The following is a 17,953-nucleotide window of genomic DNA, read 5'->3' on the forward strand; positions in this document are numbered from 1 at the left end:
TGGGCAAGAAGCATGATCTGAGTGAGTTTGAACGAGGCATGATTGTTGGTGCCAGACGTAGCGGTTCCAGCATCTCAGAAACGGCCACCCTTCTGGGATTTTCACGAACTACTGTGGCTAGAGTTTACAGAGAATGGTGTAATAACAATAAAACATCCAGTCAGCGGCAGCTCTGTGGGCGAAAACACCTTGTGGATGAGAAAGGCCAGAGGAAGATGTCCAGAATCATTGACGACAACAGGAAGGCTACCATTGCAAAAATAACAGCTCAGTACAACACTGATGCGCAGAAAGGCATCTCTGAGCGCACAACTCGTCGAACACTGAAACGGATGGGCTACGTGCACAGAAGACCACTGAAGGCCAGAACTTCCACTCCTGCTGAAGTTTAGTATTCCACCTATATACAGACTGCTCGAATTAAAAAATCACTATTCTTGTGAGATTTTTTTTTATTTGGTGATGTAAATGTATGGAGGATGTTTTTGTGGAGCACATTAGTTCCCTGTTAGGAATTGTGTATCATTTTTAATTCCACAACCTACCATATATATTAGCCAAATCTATATAAACAACATCCTCCCGAACAACAAAAAATACTAAGTAGATTCACTTAACTCTCTACCTTTTGTTGATGGAAAAAGTGTCGTATAGCAATATTATAGTATCTCAATCACTCTTCGTTAATATTCACAGTGGCTTGTGATTGTTATTGGTCAAAAATATATTGGTTATATTTCTGGAAACATGTTAAGTTGCATAATTTGTTTGATTCTATTAATGTCTATAAGACTACGTGTAAGGATCCATGTTCTGAGAAAAAACTGCAAAAAAACCCTCTAACCATATATAATCAAATGCAAATGGCATTACCTCATACATTGAAAATGCATGTAACTAACTTGTCTTAACAGTCCAAATAAAATTCTAAACAAAAGTAGACTTATTTGATGCCTGTTGGTGTAGTCTGCAGACATAACCCAGCATTCAAGGGTTGTGGAGGACATCAGCTATATAAATTGATAACAGTGTTTGTGCTTCAAATATTTCTTCTGAGGAATCGGAAACTTGCAGAGAAATCAAGGGGAGAGAGGCAGTTCCTTAACAGAGTTGGATAATTCAGATCCAGAGAATAAAAGTCCAACCAGTTGAATAGTCTATGACTCTTTATGCTCAACTGGCTGAAACAAAATCCTGGTCTGGACTTTTACCCTCTGGACCTGAATTACCCAACTCTGTTACTTAATATGTGAGACTGCTAAATGGTGCTCTGACCAAGGAAAACCAGCTCTCCCAGCATGTCAATCATTCATGTTTGCAATTAGTGAAGTTCTTATCTTGCTTAATTGCCAGTTTACTGTAGCAAATACATTCATCTTCTATCACAGTGATTTTATACAGAAATAGACTTAGTTGAAGTTACACATTACTCATTCTGTTATTAGCAACCAGTTGTCATCCTTGAAAAATGAAGAAAAGAGATGTGAATGGTTTTTTAACCACAGTGGGAGTGATTAGATACCCAAACCTAATTAGATACCCAAACCACCTCAACGATGTGGAGGAGCAGTGGCTCTACTCTGAGCTCCTCCTTAATATCCAAGCTCCGCACCCTGTCTCTAAGGCTGAACCCTGACACTCTGCAAAGGAAACCCATTTCTGCCACTGGTATCTGCAATCTCATTCTTTCAGTCACTAATCAAAACTTGTGACCACAGGTGAGAGACAAAATCTGATTCTAAGAACAAAATATATTCGAGTTTTGGTAAATAATAGTGAAATGTATAAAAATACAAACAAATAAATAGAATTATATCGGGTCCATTATGAATTACAGAGTCCAACTACTAATGAACATTAAAGGAAATTCTCTGTGTGTGGGTTATGTATATATTACATTGTTGAGACCGTGTTATTTTGACATTGTGGGGACCATTGTTTTAATTCCCACAAGGGGAAACTCAATTTTATAAAAATTTGTGAATGCAATCAAAAAACTAAAAATGTGAAAAAGTCTTGTATTTTGTATTGTTGGAATTAGGATTTTGCCCATATAAATGAATGGGCGGTCCCAACAAAGATATGAGCACAAACGAGCGCGCGCGCGCGCGCGTGTGTGTGTGTGTGTTGCGTTACGTGCTGTGTGCCCTCTGGTGGACAAACTACGTAATTACAACACGTATAACATTAATGCCAACACTGATTTATCTGCAATTAGCTCATACTAGCCGATAATATTGTCGTGCAAATTTATCGGTCGGGCTCTAATTTTGTTCCACCAGTGAGGCTGCAAAAAGCTGTGAAAGCTTTTCACTAAAAACTAAAAGACTTTCCCTATGTCATGGATGGAATCGCCAAGGTGAGAAAGGAAATTTAGCCAGACCCAAACATTAAATGGCTCATGGAAGTTTTTCTAACCCTGAATAGATTAGTGGTCTGCGTGGTTTGGTTAACATGGGTATCACTGTTATTTGCCCTCAAAACGGGTATTTATTGTATTATCTGATGGGGAATACATATAGTTTTGGGACTAATTCATCGCTGCAGCAGAAACTTTCTTGTTAAAACAATAACTCAAACAGCAGATACATTGTATGAGTGTCCAAATAGAACTAGTCAAAGGGTAGAGTGGTGAATGAAATTTGAATTTGTGAATGTGATAAGTCAAAAAGGAATTGGAATGGATCTTATTTCTAATTCACAAAAACATTATATGAATGAAGATCTACACCTGGATTCATTTTGAGACAAACTGCCCCAAGAACAAAGTAGTAGCAGTATGTAGAACTACTGCACCAGATTGTTTTCTATAATATATTAAATTGTATAGAATAACTCCACCACCATTATCAGGATTCATAGTTTAAATTCTAAGATAGATGTATGTATATAATAGCAGTATTTTGGTTGTTCTATCTATTAAATTGTCCTATTATGCCCCCCTATATTCTTTAAAGTTTAAGACTTACTTCGACATTATTCTCTGGCCCAATCTGCCTAGGGTCCGATCGATGATGTAGACCTCATCCCCCAATTGGCAAAATCTCCCCAGGGGGACCCCACACCCCCGAACCGGCAAAACCTGTCCAGTGCCCCCCACCTTGGATCAGTGGAGCATATTGAGGTGTAACCCCCAGTCCCCTCACCAAATGAGGGCCCCCACCTGAAATTTATTTCTGAATATGAGCCTACCTTGAGCCCCTGCAAACTAGATTTGTCCCCATTTGCAGGGTAGATCTTTCAATCTGGTAAAGGGATCCACTACTATTTATTTATCATAGGCTACTACACAATGCATATATATATATATACACACACCAATGACAAAACCTAAGTGCTAAGGCACATACAGACCTGAACAGAACAAATGTAAAATCTCCCTATTTTGAACAGCAGCCCAAAATACTCCCATTTCCATCATTCGATCGAGAAATAACGTCAGTCGACGTCCATGGCCTTGTAGGGCGTAGGAGCTGTAAACCCCGGATTCCGTACGCAGATCGCCATTTTGTGGAGACTCTGCTGTTGTGTCCGGCAGCCGAACACGCGTTCATATAGCAATAAACAAGAACAAATAGCGCCAGAGCCAGTTATCTTCCTAAAGGAAAGTGAATCTTATCGTATGTCCGCTATCCAGAACCTCCAGACTTTCGGTAAGGTGATTTAAGAACACATAAGATTAAAATCGCGTGGGAACGTTTGTAATTATCGCTGGTCAAGCTGTTTCGGCTGAACGTCGTTTGGATTTTTGACTTCGTTCACTACATTTGACAGTGTAAGAAAGCCATTAACGTTAGTCATTTTCGGAATTGACTTAAAAATATATATGTTCGATCGATAGACTTTTATAATATTTAAGATAATACGTCAGAAGTTAAGTAATAAGATCGCCTAGTACGACTATCTCGACGCTTCAGATTTTACGGAATCCTTTTTGAAACAGTTCGGTTAGCTTATTTCTTGTAATTTGGCTATGTTTCTAATTTTTTTCCATGAGAAAAGTATTGCTTATTAAACGTCACGTATGTGACATACGTAGCCGAAGTAACGCTGTAGTCGGCAGGCCATCCCGGGCCGTGGCTGGTAGGTAGGCCTGAAGCCAAAGGCCCGCTCCGCTGTACTTCGCCGACATTTTATTTTTCGAGCTAAAACGTGAATATCCTCTGCGAAACATTGTTTTAAGGGGTTTTAATTGTGGCCAAACGGATTAATCCCGACATTTACTACGTCGGGTTTCACAAATACATTTAGACATTCTTCTATTAGGTGCGGATGTGAAGCTGTATTCACACATTTGGTGTTAACTTTACTAGGAGGATTGTAATCATTGTTTTCTAGTAGCTGTGGGAGGTGGTAGAATAAAAACGTACAGTCACAATAAATAATTTTGTACCTGCTTTCCATGGTTATTACAGTGCCATTACCTTTGCATGACGGAAACCACGCTTTTCATGACTGCATAGCCAAGGAAATTTCGGTAGTGAATAGTTTATAAGTTACTGTTCTTTTGTAACGATGACAAACGAAACCCAGGCATCCCCTGTCTTCATTTTTTAAGCGTTTGATTCTTCAAGCCTTAAACCCCATTCATGACGCATAGGTTAGTCATTTTATAGATTTAGAACAGGGCTCATTTTCTGTCGGGTAGAAAACAATGGCTGTCATGGTGGTGGCTAAAAAACAGTGGGGGGGTGCTAGTTTTTTTTTCTTTTCTATTTTTTTATGAAACCATGATTTTTATGTGTGGTTCATTGCTGCACAGCTTGCCTTCTCGGTATTGTACCACTGCCTAGTTTTTTTTTTGCATTATAAAGTCTAGTTGGATGTTTTGCATTGAATTATTAGTTCTGCAGTTCTTTTGTAAATGTGCAATGGTGATTTCTAAAATGATCATATAGGTGTAAAAATTTGGAGTAGTTTTACTAATTTTGTACAAAACAATTGTGTATGGGAAAAAAATCCAGCTTTTTTAAGTACCCTTGTGAAACACATCTATCTGGTAATTTTGTAAGTTTTTCATATTGTGCTGTTGGAGATGTCGTGCTTTTAAAGGACAATCAGGCAAAAAGAAACGAGTGGCCTACTGGATTAATTGTGAACACACTCCCTAGTCGGGACAACAGAGTTCGAAAGGTTGAAATAAGAATAGTCAAAAATGGCAGCCCTAAGGTGTACACAAGACCGGTCTCAGAAGTTGTGTTATTGGTTAAGGGGATGTAGTGGTATGACAGTATACCAGGCGAGGAGTGTGCCGTCCGAAATAGCAAAATATGTTTTGTTAGTTTGTTCCTCTTCGCATACCGTAGTTTTCCTAGGTTACGTCAGTTCTAGACGTATTCAGAGACAAGCTGTCGTTTTCTTCCTCTCCGTTAACCTTCTTCAGCCCATAAGAACATATGTCTGTAAGTACGAAAAGACATTAATTGTATTGCGTACCTTAAATACTTACCTGATAAGTTAAGTTACTTGTGACCTAAGGAAAAGGTAATGTACACAATGATGTGTTAATCGCGCTAGAGTGTAATGGGATTTTCAATGTATTAGCGTCCCGCTAGTAGGTAATTTGGCCGTTTATAAGTGTAACGTATTTATTGTGTATGGTTTAATTTGTAATGTATGTATTATTTGTTCAGTTTCAGTGTATCCTTTAGTAAATGTCTCAAACGGCAAGATGCTTCCTGGATGTTTATTGGAGGAGCTTGTTAGCTATCTGTCAAGCCAAAAAACTGCGTATTAACATTAGCAAGGACGGAATAGTAACCTTAGGTCCTCTTTTTCCCTGACCTGTCCTCTTTTTTGAGTAACTTAAATTGCCTTAAATGTCCGGGATTTTCTTTTGTTTCATGTTTAATTTGCCTTTTTGTATGTGCATATTTGGATTGCTTTGATGCCTCTCTGTACTTCATAATCTGGTCCTCTCTGCAGTGTCGTTTTTCAAAACATGTTCAAAGAAAAAGGAAGATGGATTTAGGCACTTTAAAATGTTCTATTTTTCATACTTTTAAACAGTATATTTGTGTAAAACTTTCCAAATATCCAATGCACTATTAACACAATATATAACATGAACGGCTGTTTACGGATGTTGTTTTGTAATGTCGTAAAGTATTGCCTGGATGATAGCTTTGTCGTAAAATGTCTCGCGGTATACGCATGCGCGAAACCAGTGCTCACTGCTCATTCGGCCGCTGATCGGGCAGCGACAAACCAATACAAAGCACCATTTTGGAAAGACTGAGAAATTTTGTACGGCACTCATATTACAATTAAAAAAAAGATCAAAAAGCGCGAGACTCCGTTGTCTTTCCAAAGAGAAACGAATATCCAGACTTTCGGTGAGAAGATTGAAAATCTCTCCACGTATGGGCACGTAAACAGATTTATATGAGGGTCCAGATGTGATGTTATATTCACAGACCTGCAGCTAACATTTCTGCGAGTTTTTCATTCATATCTGTTGCGACGTGCAGCAAGTGGTAAAATACTACAAAGGCAAACTGTTGGCCTGAAAACGCACAAAACCTAACGGTGGTAATAATCAAGCAATTATATATCTCTGTCCTTCGTACTGCTGTAATACCATTGCATTTGCAAGACTAGCGGAGTAAAAATGAGCCGTACTCGGTCCTGTACTGCGTAGCAAATGGTAGTTTAATATATTGCAATCTGGCTGTTAGCGGATTGTTTTGTTAGGTTTCTGTAGTTTTGTCTGTTTACTTACGATGACAAACTAAACCCCAACATGTTACACCATTGGTCGTTGCATTTGTTCGTTTATTTATGACTGTCACTGTATTGGTGGTTAGAAACTGTGGGGTGGTAGTATGTGCTATACCTGCTGTATGTTGCACCACAACCAATTTAGCGGTTTTACTGGATTGATATTTGCCATGATTGGTCAAATCTGCAGGTCTTGTCTAAATGTGAAGTAGTGATTTCTAAAATGATTTGGGCCCAGTGTTTTTTTTTTTTTTACTTTTACTAATTTTGTGCAAAAGCACTGTGAAATCGAAAGCTGCAACTTCTTAACGGTCATAAGTGAAACAATTATGTGTGTGCAATAAATTTGTTGGTTGTTAATTTTGAACTTATCAACTGCTGCTATCAGTACCATTTCCTGTATTTTCTCCTATAGATTGCTTTGCTGATGCAACTGAGGATGATTGTCTTTAAGTTGGAACAGAAGACTACATCCACATAAGAATACAGAAACTGAACAGCAAGAAAACAGTCTACTGTTCAGAGAACAGCTGATGACTATGACAGTAAGAAATGGTCAAGGCCTTTAAGAAGGTAGGTAATGGTGTTCTACTGAGGGGTCTCTACTTTTATTTGTTGTACAAGACTGAATCATATGGTTTTGGTAAATCTTCCTGTTTATTTCATTTTAGTTTTTGCTTCTCTCTCCATCAGATCATCTTTCACCAAGCAAAACACCTGAAGATCTGTCGATTCTGAATGCATTTTACTAATTTCAATTGACAGGTTTCCTTTATTAGGGGTGATCAGCTATATACACTCATTGACCGCTTCATTAGGGTCCCTGTTAGCAAAAGTGATCAATAACTCCTTTGGATGCGACTCAGTATAAAATTCACTGACGACATCAAGAAGTTCAGTGACTGTTTGACTAAGCTGTAGAATGGACAAGAAGCATGATCTGAGTGAGTTTGAACAAGGCATGATTGTTGGTACCAGACGTAGCGGTTCCAGCATCTCAGAAACGGCCACCCTTCTGGGATTTTCACGAACTACTGTGGCTAGAGTTTACAGAGAATGGTGTAATAACAATAAAACATCCAGTCAGCGGCAGCAAAAACACCTTGTGGATGAGAAAAGCCAGAGGAAGAATCAATGACGACAACAGGAAGGCTACCATTGCAAAAATAACAGCTCAGTACAACAGTGATGTGCAGAAAGGCATCTCTGAGCGCACAACTCATCGAACACTGAAATGCAGAGACCGAATTTATCGACGGCATCAACGGCAAAAGCCGCCGTGCCTTAGCAATTTGCCGTGCTGCCCTGAATATTTACAAGTTCTTGCCGGCAGATACTTGCAGTGCCCTCTTCCTCAGTTGCCTTTGTGCCCTATTGTGTATGTTTAGATCATAATAAAGTCAATAAACTTATGAAATCAAGAACAACTTCTTCCGTTTTTCACTTCTCTGTCGCCATGTCCATGATGTCTGGGTTGATAAGCGCATCCCATAATTTTACGTTAGCCATGGTTAAATTATTCAGAGCGGCTATTCTAGCCGATGCTTACCTCCCTCCGAAACTAATAGCAACATGTTCATAGAATAGGGAGGGTGAGAAGGTTTAGAAGTCCTTTTGAAAATAACCACATTTTTTAGGTAATTTCGCTGGTTATGCATGTCTTTCCCAATCATACCGCATCTATTGTTATGGAAATTATCTGTCATTACTTGACGTTGTAATAATTTATAATAGACTAATAATTCATAGACGATTGAAATAATTGATACCAGATGTGCATTGAATTGAAGTGAAAATGGAGGAGGAGTTAGAGCATAAACTGTACTATCCTACAGCTGCGGTCACGGGACAGTTTGTAGTGGCTCGCGGCACTGGGCGGGATAGTTCGTAGTGGCTCGCGGCACTGGGCGGGACAGTTCGTAGTGGCTCGCGGCACTGGGCGGGACAGTTAGCGAGTGGCTCGGGACAGACGGTCTAGTTAGTTTTAAAAAGTTAGTTGGCTTGAATATGGTCACTCATGCATTATTTTGAAGTTCTGTTAGTCATGTTAGTGTTCAATGTCTCAGTAAAAAAAAATGTTCATTAAATTAAAGTTTTTATCACTGACAATAGCTGGTTCTGTTTTTTTTCATAAAACATTTCGTCATTACTGAGTAGGTGAATGAAGGCAACAGCATCTTTTTTTCAATAGCTAGTCTAACACTATTTCACAGGGTGCTAATGCATTTATTGCCCTTGAAAATGTCAGAATGCTAAATATTTCATGTGTCCGGCTATATACCTTTTTGCCTCAGTGCCCTGGCCAGTAATTCTTGATTGCCTTGGTGCCCTCCGAACCTACGGGAAAATGCCTTAGTGCCCTCCTATATTTGAGGGGATAAAAGGCAAACATTGCTGTGCACCCCGAACACAGTAATTCTACCCCTGGAAACAGATGGGCTACGTGCACAGAAGACCACTGAAGGCCAGAACTTCCACTCCTGCTGAAGTTTAGTATTCAACCTATATACAGACTGCTCGAATTAAAAAATCACTATTCTTGTGAGATTTTTTTTTATTTGGTGATGTAAATGTATGGAGGATGTTTTTGTGGAGCACATTAGTTCCCTGTTAGGAATTGTGTATCATTTTTAATTCCACAACCTACCATATATATTAGCCAAATCTATATAAACAACATCCTCCCGAACAACAAAAAATACTAAGTAGATTCACTTAACTCTCTACCTTTTGTTGATGGAAAAAGTGTCGTATAGCAATATTATAGTATCTCAATCACTCTTCGTTAATATTCACAGTGGCTTGAGATTATTGGTCAAAAATATATTGGTTATAGTTCTGGAAACATGTTAAGTTGCATAATTTACTTACATGTTTGATTCTATTAATGTCTGTAAGACTACGTGTAAGGATCCATGTTCTGAGAAAAAACTGGCGGCAGGCGTGTGAACTGCAAAAAAAACCCTCTAACCATATATAATCAAATGCAAATGGCATTACCTCATACATTGAAAATGCATGTAACTAACTTGTCTTAACAGTCCAAATAAAATTCTAAACAAAAGTAGACTTATTTGATGCCTGTTGGTGTAGTCTGCAGACATAACCCAGCATTCAAGGGTTGTTAAATGCAATGTGGAGGACATCAGCTATATAAATTGATAAGTGTTTGTGCTTCAAATATTTCTTCTGAGGAATCAGAAACTTGCAGAGAAATCAAGGGGAGAGAGGCAGTTCCTTAACAGAGTTGGATAATTCAGATCCAGAGAATAAAAGTCCAGACCAGGATTTTGTTTCAACCAACCAGTTGAATAGTCTATGACTCTTTATGCTCAACTGGCTGAAACAAAATCCTGGTCTGGACTTTTACCCTCTGGACCTGAATTACCCAACTCTGTTACTTAATATGTGAGACTGCTAAATGGTGCTCTGACCAAGGAAAACCAGCTCTCCCAGCATGTCAATCATTCATGTTTGCAATTAGTGAAGTTCTTATCTTGCTTAATTGCCAGTTTACTGTAGCAAATACATTCATCTTCCATCACAGTGATTTTATACAGAAATAGACTTAGTTGAAGTTACACATTATTCATTCTGTTATTAGCAACCAGTTGTCATCCTTGAAAAATGAAGAAAAGAGATGCGAATGGTTTTTTAACCACAGTGGGAGTGATTAGCATACTTTAAATGCGGTTACTACTGTAAGATGGTCTGTAGCCAGAGCTCCCCACGCGGTGCTTGGTTTTCCTGCATGGACAAGTACTGGCGGTGAATGGATACTATCAAACCTTACTGGAGATTCGTATTAGTGGCCATACTGAGGCATCTGTAAAAAGATTGCTAAGGATGTGAGATGGACCACACCAGTCAGAGATATCACGCCCGTTTCCCCCAAAGAGGAGTGACATGTACATCCATTTTGAATGAAAGCCAACGGATACGGTTAGACATTCCTGAAGCACCTCCTATATCATTGCAGGTTATAGTTGGACTCTATACTACTTGTGACAAAAAAAAACCCTTGAATCATTGAATACAGGAGGCATCCTAATTAGATACCCAAACCACCTCAACGATGTGGAGGAGCAGTGGCTCTACTCTGAGCTCCTCCTTAATATCCAAGCTCCGCACCCTGTCTCTAAGGCTGAACCCTGACACTCTGCAAAGGAAACCCATTTCTGCCACTGGTATCTGCAATCTCATTCTTTCAGTCACTAACCAAAACTTGTGACCATAGCTGAGAGACAAAATCCGATTCTAAGAACAAAATATATTCGAGTTTTGGTAAATAATAGTGAAATGTATAAAAATACAAACAAATAAATAGAAATATAGCGGGTCTATTATGAATTACAGAGTCCAACTACTAATGAACATTAAAGGAAATTCTGTGTGTGTGGATTATGTATATATTACATTGTTGAGACCGTGTTATTTTGACATTGTGGGGACCATTGTTTTAATTCCCACAAGGGGAAACTCAATTTTGTAAAAATTTGTGAATGCAATCAAAAAACTAAAAATGTGAAAAAGTCTTGTATTTTGTATTGTTGGAATTAGGATTTTGCCCATATTAATGAATGGGCGGTCCCAACAAAGATATGAGTACAAACGCGCGCGCGTGCGCGTGTGTGTGTGTGTTGCGTTACGTGCTGTGTGCCCTCTGGTGGACAAACTACGTAATTACAACACGTATAACATTAATGCCAACACTGATTTATCTGCAATTAGCTCATACTAGCCGATAATATTGTCGTGCAAATTTATCGGTCGGGCTCTAATTTTGTTCCACCAGTGAGGCTGCAAAAAGCTGTGAAAGCTTTTCACTAAAAACTAAAAGACTTTCCCTATGTCATGGATGGAATCGCCAAGGTGAGAAAGGAAATTTAGCCAGACCCAAACATTAAATGGCTCATGGAAGTTTTTCTAACCCTGAATAGATTAGTGGTCTGCGTGGTTTGGTTAACATGGGTATCACTGTTGGTTGTCCTCAAAACGGGTCTTTATTGTATTATCTGATGGGGAATACATATAGTTTTGGGACTAATTCATCGCTGCAGCAGAAACTTCCTTGTTAAAACAATAACTCAAACAGCAGATACATTGTATGAGTGTCCAAATAGAACTAGTCAAAAGGTAGAGTGGTGAATGAAATTTGAATTTGTGAATGTGATAAGTGAAAAAGGAATTGGAATGGATCTTATTCCTAATTCACAAAAACATTATATGAATGAAGATCTACACCTGGATTAATTTTGAGGCAAACTGCCCCAAGAACAAAGTAGTAGCAGTATGTAGAACTAAAGTCAGAAAATGGAGACTTAGTCTATTGCATAAAGTAGCTCTAAAAGTATTTGATGGATCTTTTTCAGACTTTGCTGCCACATTGTCTGAATGAAGATCTGGAAGTTATCAAATTTTATGACTGGGATCATAGGGAACTCAGCAAAGGCTGTGTGTGTCTCTATGATCTCGTCCATCAGACTGCCAGACAGAGAAGCATGATTCGTCACTCCACAGAACATTATTGCACTGCACCAGATTGTTTTCTATAATATATTAAATTGTATAGAATAACTCCACCACCATTATCAGGATTCGTAGTTTAAATTCTAAGATGTATGTATGTATATAATAGCAGTATTTTGGTTGTTCTATCTATTAAATTGTCCTATTATGCCCCCCCCATATTCTTTAAAGTTTAAGACTTACTTTGACATTATTCTCTGGCCCAATCTGCCTAGGGTCCGATCGATGATGTAGACCTCATCCCCCAATTGGCAAAATCTCCCCAGGGGGACCCTACACCCCCGAACCGGCAAAACCTGTCCAGTGCCCCCCACCTTGGATCAGCGGAGCATATTGAGGTGTAACCCCCAGTCCCCGATCAAGGAAACCAATTGAGGGCCCCCACCTGAAATTTATTGCTGAATATGAGCCTACCTTGAGCCCCTGCAAACTAGATTTGTCCCCATTTGCAGGGTAGATCTTTCAATCTGGTAAAGGGATCCACTACTATTTATTTATCATAGGCTACTACACAATGCATATATATATATACACACACCAATGACAAAACCTAAGTGCTAAGGCACATACAGACCTGAACAGAACAAATGTAAAATCTCCCAATTTTGGACAGCAGCCCAAAATACTCCCATTTCCGTCATTCGATCGAGAAATAACGTCAGTCGACGTCCATGGCCTTGTAGGGCGTAGGAGCTGTAAGCCCCGGATTCCTTACGCAGATCGCCATTTTGTGGAGACTCTGCTGTTGTGTCCGGCAGCCGAACACGCGTTCATATCGCAATAAACAAGAACAAAAAGCGCCAGAGCCAGTTATCTTCCTAAAGGAAATTGAATCTTATCGTATGTCCGCTATCCAGAACCTCCAGACTTTCGGTAAGGTGATTTAAGAACACATAAGATTAAAATCGCGTGGGAACGTTTGTAATTATCGCTGGTCAAGCTGTTTCGGCTGACGTCGTTTGGATTTTGACTTCGTTCACTACATTTGACAGTGTAAGGAAGCCATTAACGTTAGTCATTTTCGGAATTGACTTAAAAATATATATGTTCGATCGATAGACTTTTATAATATTTAAAGTAATACGTCAGAAGTTAAGTAATAAGATCGCCTAGTACGACTATCTCGACGCTTCAGATTTTACGGAATCTTTTTTGAAACAGTTCGGTTAGCTTATTTCTTGTAATTTGGCTATGTTTCTAATTTTTTTCCATGAGAAAAGTATTGCTTATTAAACGTCACGTATGTGACATACGTAGCCGAAATAACGCTGTAGTCGCCAGGCCATCCCGGGCCGTGGCTGGTAGGTAGGCCTGAAGCCAAAAGGCCCGCTCCGCTGTACTTCGCCGACATTTTATTTTTCGAGCTAAAACGTGAATATCCTCTGCGAAACATTGTTTTAAGGGGTTTTAATTGTGGCCAAACGGATTAATCCCGACATTTACAACGTCGGTGTCTGGGTTTTACAAATACATTTAGACATTCTTCTATTAGGTGCGGATGTGAAGCTGTATTCACACATTTGGTGTTAACTTTACTAGGAGGATTGTTTTCTAGTAGCTGTGGGAGGTGGTAGAATAAAAACGTACAGTCACAATAAATAATTTTGTACCTGCTTTCCATGGTTATTACAGTGCCATTACCTTTGCATGACGGAAACCACGCTTTTCATGACTGCATAGCCAAGGAAATTTCGGTAGTGAATAGTTTATAAGTTACTGTTCTTTTGTCTTTTGTAACGATGACAAACGAAACCCAGGCATCCCCTGTCTTCATTTTTTAAGCGTTTGGTTCTTCAAGCCTTAAACCCCATTCATGACGCATAGGTTAGTCATTTTATAGATTTAGAACAGGGCTCATTTTCTGTCGGGTAGAAAACAATGGCTGTCATGGTGGTGGCTAAAAAACAGTGGGGGGGGGGGGGGTGCTAGTTTTTTTTTTTTCTTTCTATTTTTTTATGAAACCATGATTTTTATGTGTGGTTCATTGCTGCACAGCTTGCCTTCTCGGTATTGTACCACTGCCTAGTTGTTTTTTTTTTGCATTATAAAGTCTAGTTGGATGTTTTGCATTGAATTATTAGTTCTGCAGTTCTTTTGTAAATGTGCAATGATGATTTCTAAAATGATCATATAGGTGTAAAAATTTGGAGCAGTTTTACTAATTTTGTACAAAACAATTATGTATGGAAAAAAAATCCAGCTTTTTTAAGTACCCTTGTGAAACTCATCTATCTGGTAATTTTGTAAGGTTTTCATATTGTGCTGTTCTATAATTAACTGCTGCTGTGCCATTTTCATTTTATACAATTTGTGCCTACTCCTACAGACCCCTTTGCTGATGCAACTAAGGGTGATGACCGTCTCCCGGCTGGGACTGAAGACTACATTCACATAAGAATACAGCAGCGGAACGGCAGGAAAACACTGACTACTGTTCAGGGAATTGCAGATGACTATGACAAGAAAAAATTAGTCAAGGCCTTTAAGAAGGTAGATATTGGTATTCCAGTCAAGGTGCATCTGACTATGTTGCGTAAGAGTGAATAGTTGTCATTTTATGCTTGTGACATATCTACTTTCAGCAATTTGCCTGCAACGGCACTGTGATTGAACATCCAGAGTATGGTGAAGTGATCCAGCTGCAGGGTGACCAGCGCAAGAATATCTGCCAGTTCCTTATTGAGGTATGTTAACACACTTCATCACCGTTTCTTATTAATTTAATTCGTTTGGGTAAAAAGCTCATTATCTGAATGACAATTCAGTGTCTGATCATTGAAACGCTGCCTCAGACTAGTTATTGAAATTTGCCTTTTTATTTCTGATTCTCTCAACTAGATTGACTTGGCAAAAGAAGAACAGCTGAAAGTCCACGGATTCTAAATGCAGCAGCATTGTTCCCCTGCCCCTCAACTCTGTTTAATGCATAGCAACCCCTGTAGAGTTTTTTAGAATGGTGACTTCTCATTTGACTAATTTCCTGCACTTTGAGAAAAGGGTGAACAGCTGTATACACTCAGCGGCCACTTTATTAGGTATACCTGCTAGCAAATGCAAACAGCCTGCTTCTCCAAACAGCATCTTATTTGGATGAGACTCCTTATAAAGCACACAGAGGGCATCTAGAAGTTCTTAGTTTGACTAAGCTGTAGAATGGGCAAGAAGTGTGATCTGAGTGACTTTGAGCGCGGCTTGATTGTTGATTCCAGCATCTCAGAAACGGCCACCCTCCTGGGATTTTCACATACTACTGTGGCTAGAGTTTACAGAGAATGGTGCAATGACAAAAAAGCACCCAGTCAGCGGCAGTTCTGTGGGCGAAAACACCTTGTTGACGTGAGAGGCCAAAATAGGTTGGCCAGAATCATTGACACTAGCAGGAAGTGTACAATTGCGAAAATAATAGCTCAGTACAACAGTCATGCGCAGAAAGGCATCTCTGTATACACAACTCATCAAATATCGAAACGAATGGGCTACATGAGCAGAAGACCATGCCATGTTCAGCCCCTACAGCAATGTAGTTTCACACCTACGAATCAGACTTCTCTAGAATGAGAATTTACAATTCAGGTGGTATTTATTGAAATTTGTGTGCGAGTGTGTTTTCTTGGCATTCATTGGGCCCCTTAATACCATTCACGGGTTATTTTGAACACGGTAGCGTCCCTAAACCGTGTGTTCTTTCATGGCCACAGTCTTCCCTTTTTAGATGTTTACGTTCCAGAAGGATGATGTGCCATGTCACAGAGTTTGTATCATCTCAGGGTGGTTCATTGAACATGACAGAGAGTTCACTACCCTCAGTTCCACTTCATAATCCCCAGATATCATCCTGAATGGATGTATGACAGGAACATCTGCAGGAAGTGAAAGATGATACAAGTCTGCATGGACCAAAATATTTCCAGCCCTTTCTTAAATCCATGCCCTGAAAAAACAGGCTATTCTGGAGCCAAAGGGAGGTTGTGGGGTGGGGGAGATAATACCTGGTCTTAGGCAGGTGCACCTAATAAGATGGCCGCTGAATGTTTGTGGCTCTTGTGGTCAACTGAAGCAGGAGAATGTCCTCTGTTTTACTTTATTTGTATATTGCTTCTGAATCAAGATTTAATGCCTCACTTTTTGTAAAATGGTTAAATAAATTGAGTAACTAACATTTGAGTGTTGTATTCATTTTTGTAAATAAGTGATGAACATGGCATGGTGGCTGTGTGGCATTGAGGTTGAGGGTTTGGTTCCTGCTCTTGATCTGTGTATGTTGATTTTGTATTTTATATATATATGAGTATTTAGACGTTATGTAGAATGCACATACAGTGGTGCCTACGGTTCACGAACACAATGCCTTACAGGAAAGTGGTCGTGAACCAATTTGTATGCGAACCAAGGCAATTTTTCCCATAAGAAAGCATAGAAATTCAATCAATTTGTTCACAAGCCTACCAAAGAATTTTTGTTAATGAATTTTCTGGATTTTATAGTAAAAACTTTAAAGAAAAACACAATATAATATGGTGACGGGCGGACCGAAGCATCGTAGGAGCAGAGAGAGACATGGAGACTGGCTTGCTGGGGAAATTATCAGTCCTTAACCCTTGTGTTGTTAATGTTAACGGTTGCGTTTCTCTGTCGTCACGCGTGTCTTTACCCCTGTCTTGTGTGTACCCGGTCTGATCCTCGCATGTATTTAGAGTGTGTAAATTTCCCACCGTGTGTGCATCTTGCAGTTTGGCGTCTTACAACCTTGTGTTTCCCGTCTGTGTTAGTGGTGTAGATTTGAGTAGTAACTAGTAAGTAAGTAATGAATACCAGGCTGTAACGAATCGCTACGAGTATTTAGCCGTTCGAGGATTCATTGCTGACAGTAATGAAATGACTGATCAAGCTGCCCAATCGGCACTCGACATGCAGACTGTTGTTTTCAGCAGTTCTGGCTGCCATGCAGTTGCAGCTGGTTTCCATTATCTGAAGCCTGCACTCATTGCCTGCATGTTGTATGGCCCACATACAAGTCTGATGGGGCTGGGTCACTGCACTGACTGGCCGGGTTAATTAGTCGCCCACCACCGTTCTAACGACAGAAGACATACGTACGTCTTAAGTTCATTGTAGTAACGAGTATTGTGTAACGATTATTAAGTAACGAATACTGAACTGCCGAGGACTGTAGTAACGATTACTCAAAAGTAACGGGTAACCACATCACTAGTCTATACACTTATTTGGCTTCGGGGCTCATTGGGTTCCTGTTGCGGTCCTTCTATTTACAATTGTGCGCGAGGCATGCTGGGACATGCGCCCCGCCGATCCTTCTTCTTCTTCCATCCCGTAGTCTGTGAGACCGCGCGGGCACCTCCTGATGCTTTGACAACCAGCTTCCTCCACTTTCTTCTGTCTTCGGTCTTTCTCAGCGCATCGCTCAGCGTCATTCCTGTCCATTCTTTGATGTTGTCTTCCCACCTCTTTCTCTGTCTGCCTCTTCTTCTTCCCCCCCTGAACAGTTCCTTGGAGAATTGTTTTGGCAAGGCCTGATGATCTGAAGACGTGCCCGTACCACTGCAGTTTTCGCTTCTTCACTGTGGTAATGAGTTCTTCATAAGGGTCAATGTACTGTCTGATTCTGTCTCACATTGTTTCATTTGTGATGTGGTCTTTGTAGTAAATGCCAAGGAGTCTTCGGAAACACCTCATTTCTGTAGAT

General features: G+C 39.7%; 1 protein-coding gene and 1 long non-coding RNA gene across 2 annotated transcripts; both read left to right on the top strand.

The window, feature by feature from the left end:
* The first annotated feature begins 3,476 nt into the window (after nt 1-3,476).
* On the top strand, nt 3,477-8,147 carry LOC140590894 (uncharacterized). Its single transcript, XR_011991788.1, has 3 exons — nt 3,477-3,653; nt 7,136-7,293; nt 7,414-8,147. It is a non-coding gene; the product is annotated as an uncharacterized lncRNA (long non-coding RNA).
* Nucleotides 8,148-12,944: 4,797 nt separating this feature from the next.
* LOC111856099 (eukaryotic translation initiation factor 1b-like) lies at nt 12,945-16,408 on the top strand. Its single transcript, XM_023835766.2, has 4 exons — nt 12,945-13,122; nt 14,576-14,739; nt 14,832-14,933; nt 15,088-16,408. The coding sequence occupies exons 1-4, from the start codon at nt 13,092-13,094 to the stop codon at nt 15,130-15,132; spliced, it is 342 nt and encodes a 113-aa protein (XP_023691534.1). The 5' UTR covers nt 12,945-13,091; the 3' UTR covers nt 15,133-16,408.
* Nucleotides 16,409-17,953: the final 1,545 nt, after the last annotated feature.

The sequence above is a fragment of the Paramormyrops kingsleyae genome, chromosome 5 (assembly GCF_048594095.1).
Source record: "Paramormyrops kingsleyae isolate MSU_618 chromosome 5, PKINGS_0.4, whole genome shotgun sequence".
Classification (NCBI taxonomy): Eukaryota; Metazoa; Chordata; class Actinopteri; order Osteoglossiformes; family Mormyridae; genus Paramormyrops; species Paramormyrops kingsleyae.

Bases quoted from the DNA above. Each gene is read 5' to 3' on its own strand.
- LOC111856099 (XM_023835766.2), top strand. From the start codon at position 13,092: ATGTCCGCTATCCAGAACCTCCAGACTTTCG. The intron at 14,740-14,831 runs GTAGATATTGGT...ATCTACTTTCAG, and splicing joins TAGTCAAGGCCTTTAAGAAG to CAATTTGCCTGCAACGGCAC. The intron at 14,934-15,087 runs GTATGTTAACAC...TCTCTCAACTAG, and splicing joins TCTGCCAGTTCCTTATTGAG to ATTGACTTGGCAAAAGAAGA.